Source organism: Spea bombifrons, chromosome 7 (assembly GCF_027358695.1).
Source record: "Spea bombifrons isolate aSpeBom1 chromosome 7, aSpeBom1.2.pri, whole genome shotgun sequence".
In the NCBI taxonomy this organism is placed as follows: domain Eukaryota; kingdom Metazoa; phylum Chordata; class Amphibia; order Anura; family Pelobatidae; genus Spea; species Spea bombifrons.
Window position 1 is genome coordinate 29,863,882 of NC_071093.1, and position 14,607 is coordinate 29,878,488.

General features: G+C 37.2%; 1 protein-coding gene across 1 annotated transcript in view; it reads right to left on the reverse strand.

Moving 5' to 3' along the window:
• Positions 1-1,399: 1,399 nt before the first annotated feature.
• The window catches only part of KLF7 (KLF transcription factor 7), a 55,422-nt gene continuing 42,214 nt past the window's right edge, over positions 1,400-14,607 (reverse strand). Inside the window, exons 3-4 of the mRNA XM_053472297.1 lie at positions 7,055-7,178; positions 1,400-3,648 (exon numbers count right to left, since the gene is read on the reverse strand). Of these exons, the coding sequence (XP_053328272.1) occupies positions 3,597-3,648; positions 7,055-7,178 (176 nt within the window). The 3' untranslated portion in view covers positions 1,400-3,596. The remainder of the gene's footprint in view (positions 3,649-7,054; positions 7,179-14,607) is intronic.

Sequence of the window (14,607 nt, forward strand, 5' to 3'; positions counted from 1 at the left end):
TGAAAGAAAAATTTGGCCAATAAGCTAAACCTTACAAAATTTGGAAATGAATCAAAATAGTGATCTGTAACTCTGCATGCCTTGTAGATGGTATTTTGATAAAACCATTACATAAACCATTATTATTTTAATCTATCTACAACTAAATGCTGACATATTAAATTACAAATATGCTACTTTCTGTTTTTAAAGGTGTTCTCAAGCATCAGGTTTTTGCCATACATGAGCCCACAAGACAGTTGCCAAAATCAATACGTCTGGTTAAAAGTATAAAACACAAAAGAAGATTTTTGAGTTTAGGACTAGCGAACACTGCAATTTTTTTTAGTATGATGGTCACACATAAGCACAGATGGCTCAATCAGTGGATCAGTCATTTTGGCAGCTCCACGTGTGATCCCCCTGAGGACATCCAGATTTTCTGTGCTGCTACGAAATGGACTGAAATTTCCTGGCTTAAAAAGTTCAAGAAAGCATTGTCTCCCATTAAAGACAGCATGCTACTGACTACCATTAAAGCCATGTTATTTCAGCATTTTATCTGTCACTGTCTGGGCAAGAAGTCCGTTTTTGAGGGGCTCTGTTATTTTGCCAAATTGTTAATATGTTGATGATATAATGTAAAAGTCCCAGAATGACACAGAAGAAACGTTGTTTCTTTCTTCTTAAGGAAACCTTTGTAAACACATATGACAAAGTATGACAAGTATAACATATGACAAATAGTATAAAGGAAAAACTGTAATTTTAGATTGAAAATGGCAACATATATGGCAAAAAGACATGCTTTGGACAACAATTTAGGGCTGTGGTTGGATATTATTTTGTGCCTATTGAACTGATATTTATGTATATGCTGTTCAAAATCTAGAGTCTTTCTGTAGTTTACCAGTTTTATTTAAAGATTAATGAACCTCTTCGATGGCTCGGTTGGGCTGTTATATGGAATATACTGCATATGCATTGCTAGCCAATATTAATCTGCATATTTTCACAATTAAGTAAAATCCAATACAATATCATAAAAACACCAATAAACTGGGAGAAAAAACATATCTGAGGACGATGGGAAAAAAAATGGCTGGGTTACCCAAAAATGTAACTTTTCAAAAAATAAAAACTAATAATTTCAATTGCATGGGGGTGTATAATACATGTTTTTTTTAACATCAGGACTAGTACTTGTTTTGTGAAATGGTCTAATGGTTACATCACATGTAACATGCCCCTTGGCTTTTCAAACCCATTAAAAACTTCTTAAGATGGCCATGTAATTAAAATATAAATATATTCATATGCAGAAGCAGAAGACTACAAGGATTGTCGACAAGCAGTGCTTCAGGTATATTTAAGTACGTTTTGCTTTTAAATCTTTGGAATCAAACATTTTCTTTCCTCCTTTGTTACAAGATTTGTCGGAACACCTAAAATATTCTTAGGTTTTGGTCTTGATCATGTAACATCTCCCTGCCCCATTCTAACAATAAAATAACGAGAGTTTAATATATTTAGTGAGAAATAAAAAATAATCAACAATGGGCAGGTACCACATGTCAATAGTAAAGGGAAGTTTAAAACCCTTTTAGCAGCCAGAGGGAAATTGAAATCAAAATTCTGTGTCCCTCTGGCAACTGCAAGCTTAAACCGTAAGTGCCAAGGCTGCTCTTTCATTTATTGATCTATTCCATCTGTTTAGGTCTCAGACTTTGAAAAGGTTTTCTTTTCTAATGATTTTTAAGTATTTTTTTTTAAGTATTTTATGTTTTTTATTCATTTTACTTTTTTATTTTTTTTTCTTTCTTTTTTTTTTTGTTTAACAGTCAAGGAGTCAAAACAAGATAAAAAGAGGCCAGTTGGCTGGGGTAAAAGAGCTGCGTTCATCTGGACACAGTGGGGCCAAATGTGCAATTTTAATAGCTGCTTAGGGGTGGTCCCAGAATATACAAAATATACAACCTGTTCCCCACCACACCTACTTGAATTGATCACTTGATATGGTCTGATTGGCAGCTTTTGGAGTACAGCCTAATGACAACTGATATGACTTATATGTACATGGATCATTTGTTGTTTGTGGTAGATTCTCATTTATTCTTTATAGGTAAGGTTTAGTTCCTTTACAACCCCTGATGTTATTAAAAATGTAAGGCCGCACAGGACCTTCTGCTTGGAAATTGCATGATATCCCTGTGGAAAAAAAAGTCAATTTTCTGGATAAATGTAGCCATTATTCCTACCTATATGAGCACTCTGAATTGTTTTAAAAAGTGCCCAGTTGTTGACCTTCGTATGCAAGGAAGAGTCAGTTGTTAGACCACTGATGGTACAAACTCAACTTACTTTAAGGTGTCCTTCAAAATTCAGTGTTCTACAGGTTCAGATATTTGGCTTTTTGTTGCAGTTGTTGTTGACACTTAAACAAAATATTTAGTAAAAAATGCAGCTGCTCTGGAAATAACATCAAGTTACTAACTATTATAATGTTAGGACTAGAAGTCAATGATCAAGCACAAAGTGTGGAAAGTTCAGTGGAACAATGCTTGAAGTCTGCCAAACCTTAGTAGCAAATTATGGGTGGCTGATCACTTCCAAGCTAAGAGTGTCCAGGTGGAGAAATAAAAGTTCAGATTATAGTCCATAGAGTGAACAGAACAAAGTTTCTCAAATTCTTTTTCAAATTAAACAGAACTAAAAAAGGAAAGGTTTTTAACCTTTGGAAGTGCACACACTGAAGCCAGGACACTTCACTTTTGACAAATCAGGTCCTGTCACAGTCAGTGTTAGTGGCTTTTACAAGTCCCTAGTGCATACAATGTAAAACAAATGAAAGAAATACAAAATAAATAATTGAGGAAAAGGTGGGGGATAAGGAGTTGTTCTTGGCGATCCTCCATTCATGAATCCTATTGAAATATAGACCAGTCAATTGCAGACACTTTTATATTTGTGACTCCACCAGTTTTGTGCCAGTAAGGCCTATGGCATTGAGATAAAAGGTCAGTGAAGAAGCAAAACCACAGGGAACCAATACGTAGCAGGATCCTTTCTTGATATGGAGTCTTCAGATATTAACACAAACCTACAGGCTCATGAAGTGACATTTGGTTTCCTAGTTCGAAATCCGTCTTTTTATTTCTTTTCTCTTAAAATAAATTTTAAAAGAAAGTATTAGTGCTACAACAATGCAACTTGAAGGTGGCTTTTTTTCAGTAGCTTCTGAGTTGCAATAAAGTGAGTTCTTCAGAGCTCCTTAAGACCACTGTCCACTTGCAGGCAAGTCTTGTTTATCTTGGTTTCCGTGGTAACATATATAAGAGCATCCAGTATGCAACTGTATGAGGAAATCACAGATCCTTAAAAATCAACCGTCATCTGCCTGCATCCGTCTCAATCAGGATGGGGATAAGGCATAAAAAACAGACCGTGTTCTCTTGTATGAGCGAGCATGTGATGATACATTAACATTTCATATGGATTTTGTGTACAGAGCTTTACATGTGGCAATGTTTCTCCTGCAAGATTAAGGGTATCGCCAGAAGTGTCCATCAAAAATTGGGCACTACCAAGGCCAAAGAGCCATGTGTTTGTTAATGTCCTTAGATATGTCTCTTCATGTGCAAAGCAAGGTGATCAGACCTGGAAAAGCATCTGCAATGAAAGAGATTCACAAGAACCAGTTAGTATAGACGTTTAGACGTACCGTGAGTTATTACCTGTCAACTGAAGCGTATCTGCAAGATGTAGAATACATATATCATCTTAATGTAAAAGAACCATTTTAGGCAAATTGGCCAGCTTAGCAGAAAAGCACTGGCCTGTTCTTATTAGTGAGAACATACTGACTACCTCTCCCTGATATTTAGCCAAGAAACATCGATATCACAGATTTTGTGTAAGCAGTTTGGGATCCTGCACGGCATTATACCTGCAATCATTATCCCTTACAATCAGCGCCTAGCAACAGTCTCCAACCTGTCTTTTGCTGTAAAGGGAACGCATTATTAAAAAAGGAAACGCTTATGATTTAAACATCTGAGTGCACGAGGGGTGAAGAGCACATTAAAATCCTTGTGTAGCAGAGGATAAAGAAAAGAATTGGTTTCTAGGCTGAAGAATTGAGAATTCTTCAAATTCAAATCATTCACTGTCACTTTTCTACAAAATGTCTTGGCTCTGTGCCAACATCACGGACACCTAATGAAAGCGAGCTTCCAGAAAGAAGTCTTCCTGGAACTGAATAGGTTAAATCACCAAATGACTTTGCCTTCTAGATCTCCTTGCAGCTTCCCCTAAACCCTTTGAATGTTTGATTATTTACCTTTCTGTTGCCCCCTACCCCTTGGCCTTCTGCTTCTTTCTGTTTTCCGTACCATCTGTTGAAAAGCCATTAGCCTCAGTTGGAGAGCTTCCATATATATCCCTTAATGTTCTCCTTGAAAGTATGAGTTTCTCCGCTCTAAGGCTCTGGGCACCATAGTGCTAATGCATACATATGATTTAATTACAATGGCAATTAATGGTGCTGACTTTACTATCAATTAAGCAGCACAAAGAATGTCATTAACCATAAAATATGCTACAGTAAATATATACAAATGTTAACTCTACCATGGCGGCTTACTTTGAACCAAATCTATCTTAGACGTTTTTGATCCAGCTTATTGTTAAAGTCCTTTAACCTATTTACTGCCATATTGTCCGCTAATAGCTTTCATTAGAAAGGATCCCCGCTACTGTTCGGTCAATGTAAAGCACTGCAGAAAACACTAATGAATTATACAAGTAAAGACATGATATATAAACATAATATTTAAACCCTGCTTTTTCAGTGTTAGCACGTCTAATAAAGGGAAATTTTAATACATTTATCAGTAAATTTAGCAGTTAATTTACACCTTACCTACAAAGAGTATTTGATGTTGTGGTTTTTTTGGTCCATTTAATTGCTCTGGTGACTATTTCACTTAAGGGAAGCAAAACGTAGCACAGCTATCACCTAATTTTGTGTTCTGAAGATATTTTCCCCTTCTCATGCCTTTCTTTTATGATTGACATTTCCCCCTTGTACACATAGCACTGCGTAAGTGACAGATCTACTGTAAAACAAGGTGATTCATTTAAAGAACCTCCGTTCACGACCCTTGTCGTGGCTAAAAATGGTGCACTCATATTGGAGACTAATAATTCTGGAGACTACAAATGGTGCAGGCTTTACTGCTTTCTGAATCATGCAAGATAACATGCAAGATAACAGGGATTTTATAGTAAGGGGCTTCTGCGCAATAAAGACAGAAGATACTAGGACACTAAATACAACAGACAACTGCATTTTACTGCCTCTTTAAACGGCATCTTTAAAAAATGCTAAATAATTCAGAAGGAGATAAACAAAGAAAATTCAAACATTAACTCAATTTTGCAAAAACATTTTTTGAACACATTAGGGACACATGTAAGAAATGAGTATACTGTAAAATAGGGTTTTGCCATGGGTAGATCACTAGGTACTGCTTCATCTCTGGCTGAAGTGGGGCCAGTTTCCTGAAGATTTGACTTTTTGGTAAGGAAGGTGGATGCTGGCGTTTCGACCACCACCTTCCTCTAAAGATGCTGGCGATTCCCCAACCTTGAACAGGAACCATGAAGAACTGACCCTTCTGCGTGGCCCTTTAACCAGGAAGGGGGGAAATAACGAGGCCCCTAAATCTCATAGGTGATGGGGGCCCACGACCTGAACGTTCTATTTTAGTTGTATAGCTCCAAACGTATTCATTATCAAAACTCATTTATTGTAATACCTGTTTTCCATTTTAGGACACAGAGAGGGTGCGAATCATACATATAAACAGTATGACACGGGTATGTTTCTTAACGGCACTGTGTATAGTACTCATGTTTGCTTATTACCGGACTGTGTCACAGGAGGGAGCAGTGAGGTCTCGGGAAGGCAGGATGCGCAAAGAGCACATGTCTTTGCAATCAAAGTAAGAGGCTGCCTTCCTGTTTCCTGACCTGCTATCCGACTAGCAGCTAAATATATAAACATGATTATATTACAGACATTTTCCCGGCCCTTTATTTTTAATGCTACTCCTGGGTTCTTTGGCCTGATAACCCATCTTCTCCAGCCCTTTTCTAATGTGATTAAAAGCACATCTTTATTCAATAACGTTGACAATAGCCCGACCGAGGCTTTGTCTGGCTTGCTAGGCCTTTGCTACTCGGCTTTCATAAGATGATAATGTCAGGCCTGTCACTTATAATTACAGGAGCTCTCTGTCCCTTTCACCCTACAACCTCTCTTTCCCCATACAGGAATTCTTGTTCTTTCTGTGAGACTTCCTTCCATTAGGACGCAAAATAATGAAGAACATTTTTATTGGAAGAGTTGTCTAAGAGAGTGAGAAAGTGGTTGTCAGTACAACTTATTGAGGTTTTATGTCATCTGTGTAGGGTGAAAAGAAGAAAGCAACACCCATGTAACTCCTCTTACACAAAGAAATGAATGATATATATATATATATATATATATATATATATATAATTTTTTTAAAATAAAAGGAGATATATAAACAAATCGAAATCCTTTGTAAAGATGACATCATAATGTCTCATTGTACAGTGCTATTAAGTCAATGGTCAGGTTCACCTTTGCATCCCTTAGCAACTTGAGATTACTGATCATTTTTCCACTTCTATTCTTGTGGTTAGACAATAATTAAACTATTAATCATTAATCATTAAGGACGTTCTATTCTGCACCAAATGTATCTGGACAAAATAACATCATGGGTACTCAAAAATGCGCATCCTATAATAACATTTACATAATTTTAGACTATTTGACGGATGCAGAGTTTTTAATAGCGAGAAGGTCCAAAAGGTTTAGAACATCGCATGCTGTATAAAAGGACACTGGGATACTGAGATCTTGACATTTAGTGAAAGCTGAGCACAGACCTTATAGTGCACGTCAGCTTTATGTGTGATGTATGGTCTGCCTATCTTATACAGGGACTATTTCGTTTGCCAGATCACAGGACATTCTCCTTACCTGTCACAGTGGTTGCATTTAAATGGCTTTGCCCCTGTGTGTTTCCTATAGTGCCTCGTAAGCTCATCACTCCGAGCAAAACGCCACTCACATCCTTCCCAGGAACACTTGTATGGCTTCTCACCTACGAGACAAGGAGACATAAAGTGTGAGGAAAGGCAACGGCAAGTATTACATTGAGATTAGTAAAATATTTCAACCTTTCATTTTCATGACACTACCACTTATCTGAGGCAAACTTGCAGACAAAGATATATAATGGATATTCCCTTAAGTGAATGGATGTTGAGGAAAGCAGCCTTTAACTAATAAAATAGAATAATGCTCCAGGTAATTACAATCCAATTCTAAACCGAGGACACATTTTGGAATAGCAACACACCTGCAAACAAGATGAATTACATACAGCTAAAATAATAAGGTTAAAACTCTATTGCTATGTAACAGGAGAAGAAAAGGACTCATTGCTCCCTTTTCCTTCCTTCATAGCATGAATAAGCGATGGTATATTCTTCTACAATTCAACAAGAATAAGTACCCTTTCACTCCGAGGGACTCAAAAACGAACTAGGAAGCCGAAGCAGTCTTTATGCATTCCAGCATTATGTAGGAAAAATCCATTTATATTATGATCATGATCTTATTCACGGTTCTCACATTCCCTAGTCACTCGTCTACTAGAAAATGTAAAAAATAAACTGGATCACTGGTGACCTGCAGGTAGTTGGCAAGCTCATAATAGCCGAATACAACATCCTTCGGGCCAATTACAGGGTCACCTTTGTATGCTTAATAAGCTTTCACTGCTATATTAACAGGATCACCAGACTGGAGAAATGCTTTGCACGCTTTCAGAGGGGAGGAAATGTGACATTTGGAGATTTTTCCCAGTGTCGTGTTTTGGAGCTTTTTCGCCTCGGTCCTCCGAGGGCCATCGATCATATTCCACGTCCGGAAAAAAGAACATTTTGCTGTGATTTTTTGAAGTGTTTATGGGACTCCAATGTGCAGGAAATCCACATATGTAATTAGACATTTATGGGTGAACAAGTATTAATGGACAGTCTGTGCACCACTGCAGTAACGAGCCAAACTCAATTTTTGCCAACTTCAATAATATATCATTAGGCAGAGCAGGCTGATCTGTTCTGGATATATCTAGACGCAGCGCCAAACCACCTCAGTTAGGACATTTTTAATTGTTTTTCCCAGAACCATTCTCATTGTATAATCCTTATCTTTTTCGTAATTAGTTTATTTTTGTACCTGTTAGGTTTTTCCAGTTCTCGTCTTTCCCGATAATGTTAAAAAAAAAAAAATACATTATCAGTTTTTCACTTGACACTTAACAAAGGTATCCGTGTTCACATGTTTTCGATGCACTGCAAGAGGGTAGGAAAAATAAATTTTGTACTTGCAAATTCATTCTGTTGGAATCAGCAAGCGTACAGCAAAATTGCTCTCTGTAGACTGCTGAAACCACGAAATTAAATTTTGTATATGTTAAATTCTGTCATAGAATGGAACATTTTCCATACATAATTGTCAAGGTTTCGTACTGCAGTAATTTGTATTTAAGTAACTGTGTTGCTTTAGCTCAATGGCTAACCATGAAACAAAAATGCAGTATTATGTACAATATTTCTAATATCTCTTTTTGCTATGCCAGTTTTTCGCACAATAACACCAAGAGGGTATATCCAAAAGTATACTTTAAAGCTAATATGTACTGCTAGAAGGGAATGACAGCTATATATTTCTGCACAGGGGCTAACTAACTTCAGCCCTAAGGGCAAGCTCTGCCAAATGGCCATGTCTGTTAGGACAATCCTTTTTATCTGTAAATGGAGGGGGTAGTGGTATTTATTTCCACCTAGTTCCATATGGTGCTTCTCCCTGTCTAAGGTATGATTCCTCCTTGCTACCATATGTACTAGGAGGGGAACTGCATATCCATGGCCTCCAATGGGCCAAAACCAAATCAGAGTAGCCCAGAAGGTAATTACTGCCTTGTCCAAGTTGCCAAACCACCACTCACATCTAGTATCCTTATGTTAGAAGACCCTTGAGCAGACCATAAAGGGATATCGATGTTTGCACCTTACTTCATAAGCCCCATCATATGCCCCATCGCCATTAATTCTAGCTGAATCCCTTATAACCTACCCATTAGGATTTCCTAGAACGGCTGACGACGCTGGTGTAATGTCTGATCCTTAATTAAACCTTTCTCACTTCTAATGCTTCTAATCTTTGGAACACTGAAATCTGCTATAATAATCTCAAAACACTAAACATCAGATAACAAAAAAAAAAAAAAATATTGACTGTAGCCTACTGACCCTACTAATGTATTAAAAGAAAAGAGGAAATAGAAAGGATAGAAGGATGTCTAGGTCTACTGGCAAAGGCCAGAATCATTCGAAATTTTTCTGAGTTACTAGAATTAGGTGATTAATCAACAGAGTATCTCCCAAGAGTAACTTTTTAGGAGGGACAGCGCCTCTGTGTCCTACTCTTCTCCCTTGGTCTCTCTTTTTCTAACATTTTAAAATGTCATAGGTATGAGTGTATGAGTTCTTTGCAGTCCTGAACCCTAGCAGAAATGGAATTACAATTAACTCTGTAAATAAAGTACATTCAGTTGCTAAATCCCATACTCTCAAAAGCCCACAAAGCCATCATTTTAACCCCCCCCCCCCGAAGTGTCCATCTTAGATCATTAGATCATTTACTTTTTTGTCTGGAACCTTCAAGGACTGATTTAAAAAAGAAAGAAAAAATTGTTTTCATGTTTTAACGCATACACAATCTTATCAACGCGAAAGGCTCCATAAGATACGGATGTTATGCAAAACCCACAGTAATAAGCAAAAATCTTAGCATGTCTTTTGTCTCCAAATCCAAATTTAGCTGGTGTACCATCATGCTACAAAAATGGTAATTGTAGCAGGAATGTGTATAAACATTCTCTGTTTCATTCGCCCTATATGGAATTATTTCTCCTAGGGTTTTGGGTACTTATTCTCCAAAAGGATATTTGGGATTTGACGAATTCCTCTCTTTTTGTTGCCTGCCATTAGCGAGGCAGCATCTGTCTCCTGGTAGACAGTGACTCATTGCCCTGCCCGGGGCTGAAGTGGAAAGGTTACAATCCAATCCTTGCAGTATTACTTAAAGCTAAATGTGTAGGTGACCTATTAAACTCAGTCAGATGGGATTTTCGACCCTCTGAAGATTAGAGGATGTTTCTTTTCTTCCAATGAGGATATCTTAGATTCCCCGTGTTGCTTTCTGAAGGCACTAGTCAATTAGATGAGCACCCGTTCAAGAAACACAAGACTGTGTCCTTTATTAAATACTTCCCTTTAACCTCCTATATTAAAATATCCATCTTTAGACAGACTTATACCTCCGTGCACTCTCAATCCACTATTAAAGATTTTTTTGTAACGATAATTTATGATTACTGCCCCTCTGCAAAGCCAGTACCTCTCTGGAATTATGACTGCTGAGGGAGAGCATGGCTGGGACTCTTGTCTGTTACACAAAACCAAAATGAAAGTCCTCGTCTAAAGAGCAAGGCATGATGGGAGTTGTAGTCTGTAGAAGATGGCTGCCACCATTTGCCTATATTTTAATACAAATGCAGCCGTTAACAATACAGTCATTAAGAGAGGCCATTTCTTTATTCCAAATATGAAACATTTTAGTAAAAACATTGTGAGAGCGTCTTAAACCTTTTCACCAGATACGTGACTATTGTTCATATCCTCCGGGAGTCGAAATAGTTTTAAAATATATAAATAAAACATTAACACGCAAAGTATGTATAAAACTGTATTTTTGTGGTTAAAATTCACATTTGGCCCTTTCCTCGCGTGTTGCAAATATTTTAAATGTGCATTATACACCAATCTATACACTCGGCAGCTGTACGTATTCCCACAAACAAAGGAAGTTGAATCTGAGGTATGAAATCCGAACAATAAAGAAAAGAATACTATACATTTGTATGCAAGCATAATGGTCACCATATGCAGCACTTCAAGGACGTAACTGGCACAAAGAAATAAAAGGCTTACAGTGTTTATAAAAGAATGGACTTTAAATTCTAAGATGCTAGAGGCAGGAGGGAAGGCACTTCCAGAAGGCTTCCCATGAACCAAAATTATTACAATACTGAGCACAGAGAAAAAAGATATTTTCTCCTGTAAATCTTAACACACAGCCAAAATATCCAGTATCACCGGTTAAATGGGGCTTATAACCAAAATGGCTAAGTACAACTGATAACAAAGATCTCTAGATTGTAAGCTTGTTTGAGAAGGGCCCTCCTCACTTGTTGTTGCTGTAAGTCTAATTGTCATGTTATATACTACTTGTCATGTCCTGTTTACACATTGTACAGCGCTGTGGAAAATGATGGCGCTATATAAAACAAGAGTTATATTCTGTGTGGCCCAGTCACTGGCCCGGACTAGGCATAAGGCAAGGCAAATACCCAGTGGTCCTTGAGGTCTGTTTGGGATACCTAAACATCTGTCCATCTAGAAAGATAAAAAGAGAAAGTATACATTCTCTATCCATTGAACGTGTTCTTTCATGATTATTCAGGATTACGGCAGGAGACAAGGACTTCACTGTCCACATAGGTTTATCTGTGGGCTTCCAGCTGCTGTGGTAGAACATGATGTTGATTCCTGTCTCTGGCAATAAAGCACGATGAGAGAGGATGTCTTCTATTAAGCAAGAAGTGTTTGTCTACGACTAAATCGTTTCAAAGATGTGGCCCAAAATGTACATTCTAATCATTTTCAGGCTTTAGAAAGCAACTTGAAGAACAAGCATATTAGCTTTTTCATGTTTAAAACTTCAAAACACCACTGTAACTGAATATAAAGTGTTTGAATTGATGAAGAGGGGCAGGACCCAAAGCTGTATCTCTAGTCCTTGCGTGCCTGGCAGAGTGAGAAACAGAGATTGCCGTATTAATCCTCCCAGCGTTAAGGGATTCGCAAATGTTAAGGCTGGAAGTGAATTAGAAAGGTCCTTCCTTCATTAGAAGGATTAATTTCATATCCCACAGATGCTCATTAAGTATTCTGATTAGACTAAAGGGCGAATTGAGAGAGAGGGAGGAAAAAATGGCTTCCGCTGTAATTATCTTGTTTGGGAACTATGCAATAGCTTTTGCAGGAGTTAATTGCTTTAGGGCAAAAAAGTATAATTTAAAAAAAAAATTTGGAAACTCAAGTTTTGCAGATACTAACAATGTATTTTTTGTCGATTGTATTTAAAAGTAACATCCTTTAGGAGGCTAATGTAGATTAGCTCCTATTTGGTTTGATCAATAAAACGTCTATAGCATAGGTAAAAACACTGCATCCGCATAGTGCTCCATAGATTATAACTAATAATATGATATCAATTACTATTAATATCAATAACTAAGAAAATATTGATCTGTTTTCAGGGAAATAAAAAAAAAAATCTCGATATGAACCGACAATACTCCTTGAGCGCATATAATGATCTCTTGTTGTAGAGTACAACAAAGCCCATGGATGTTTTAGCAATAATGGTACTTGAAGCCCAAAACTACAAACTTGCAGCTCATATATAGTTACTAAAAAAAACGCACACAGAGATTTTTATTTGGCGTTTTGACAAAAGCTCTCTTTGAAAAGTTTTTTTCACCAAGAATAAAAATGAAAAATAATACGATTTTTTTTCCACTAAGGATAAATGAGAATGAGATAATGAGAATAAAAATACAAAAAAACTTTTTCCACCAAAACAAGAATAAAAAAAACATAATATTCTTCTGCTACTAGAGAGTGCTAGCATGATCCTCCTCAAGTCTGATGATATTAAAAGCAAAGTATAACAGTAAAACATCAAAACATACATCTAACCAAGATTGTACTCGTGTTGCAGGCTGATTTAGCTGTAAAGCTAGCAGAAAAAGCAATCCACTATATGGAGGAGAGCATAACGGAATTGATAATCCATTTTGCATGATTTTATTATGCAACCTGCTAGACATGGAGATAGCCATTTTGATATGTCATCTACGGCAAGCATTAGGCCTCATTCTGGAAACGGTAAATGGATTTCCAGTTTTTTTTAGATGCATGCTATAATGACTTCAGCTCTCTCCAGGGTCATTTAAGATGTCAGCTTTTTTGATAGGTTTCCTATAGGCTTCTCAAATCCTCAGAGCATCAGAGAAACAGAAGTCTTCTCCTTGCATACATTATGGATATTTTCCTGATGTCTGCTTAAGAGAATGCATATGGCTTTGTTAACGTCTTTATCATATTGGTGCCCGAGTACAAAAACCTAACAAAAGCCTACAAGCCTGTAATCCAAATGTACTACAACCGAATGATCACTTTGAACCTAATGCTTTTGTGTACCATAAATAACTTAAGGTTACACTCCTTGAAAGAAAAGAATATTAAAAGGAAGTGGAAATCTATATTTATATGCAGGCTTTGGATATGTAATTAACAACTAAGTGCTTTCCATGGCAGGAGCTAAAAATATTTTTTTCCAACACAAATTAAAATGTTTAGTCCTTGTAGTTTTTGTCCTTTATTTTGTATATTTAAATATTCTAACAGATTCCACGTATGCATACCCTCTTTATGATCCGCAGGTCTATGCAACGTTCTAAAGAAGAGACCTGAGGTTATGGGACTAAATATAATTTCCTATGTTGGCCCAAGTAAAAGTTCCATCTTCCCTTGGACCAATCTAAATATCTGATTACGCAGGGAAAATTTAAGGATATTTCTTTTACCCCATAGCTTCCAGCTGTTTTAGATTTGCCCAAAAAGTCCTTGCAATGCACAAGCAGTTTGTTTTCCTGCCAAATGTATGGCTGCATGCACAGCGCCCAAACAACTCACTGTGCAGGGGCAAAGATAGGCCATTAATTCATAACGCCAGCCACGCAACACGGGCAGAGAACTGTGCAATGTTCCGAAATCATCCACGTAACATAGATGGACCAAAACGTGGTGACAAGTTAATGTCACCCAAAGGCTTAATTATTGTTGGAATACGACTGTAATTAACCCCTTCATCCAGCAGTTGACTTAGAATGTTAAGCCTTAGAACAGCTGAAGGGCACCACCTCTGTCGAAAACCTGAGGACGGAGTATTGTAGTAATGGGTCATTAACAGTGTATGGTCACTCTAAATGTTCTGACCTTCAAATCAGTAAAAGGAAACATTCAGCACACACTTACTTTAATATATGAGTCTTTGTGGGAAAGAGCTCGATTCTGTGATCTAAAAATGAACTATGCAGGATAAATAAGGACAGGGAATTACATATTCAATGCTAACAAGAAAGCAAAAGGGAGCTTGCGATGTTACACCTAATGTGAGGGAAATTTAGGCCTGAGAATAGAAAACCATGAAAGAAAAGGTGAAAATAACCACCGAAAGTCACACATAACAGATACTGAAATAGAAGATGTTACATAAGTGCGTAGGCAACCTGAAACGGGGGATCCATAAGTTGCTAATTCAACCAGTCA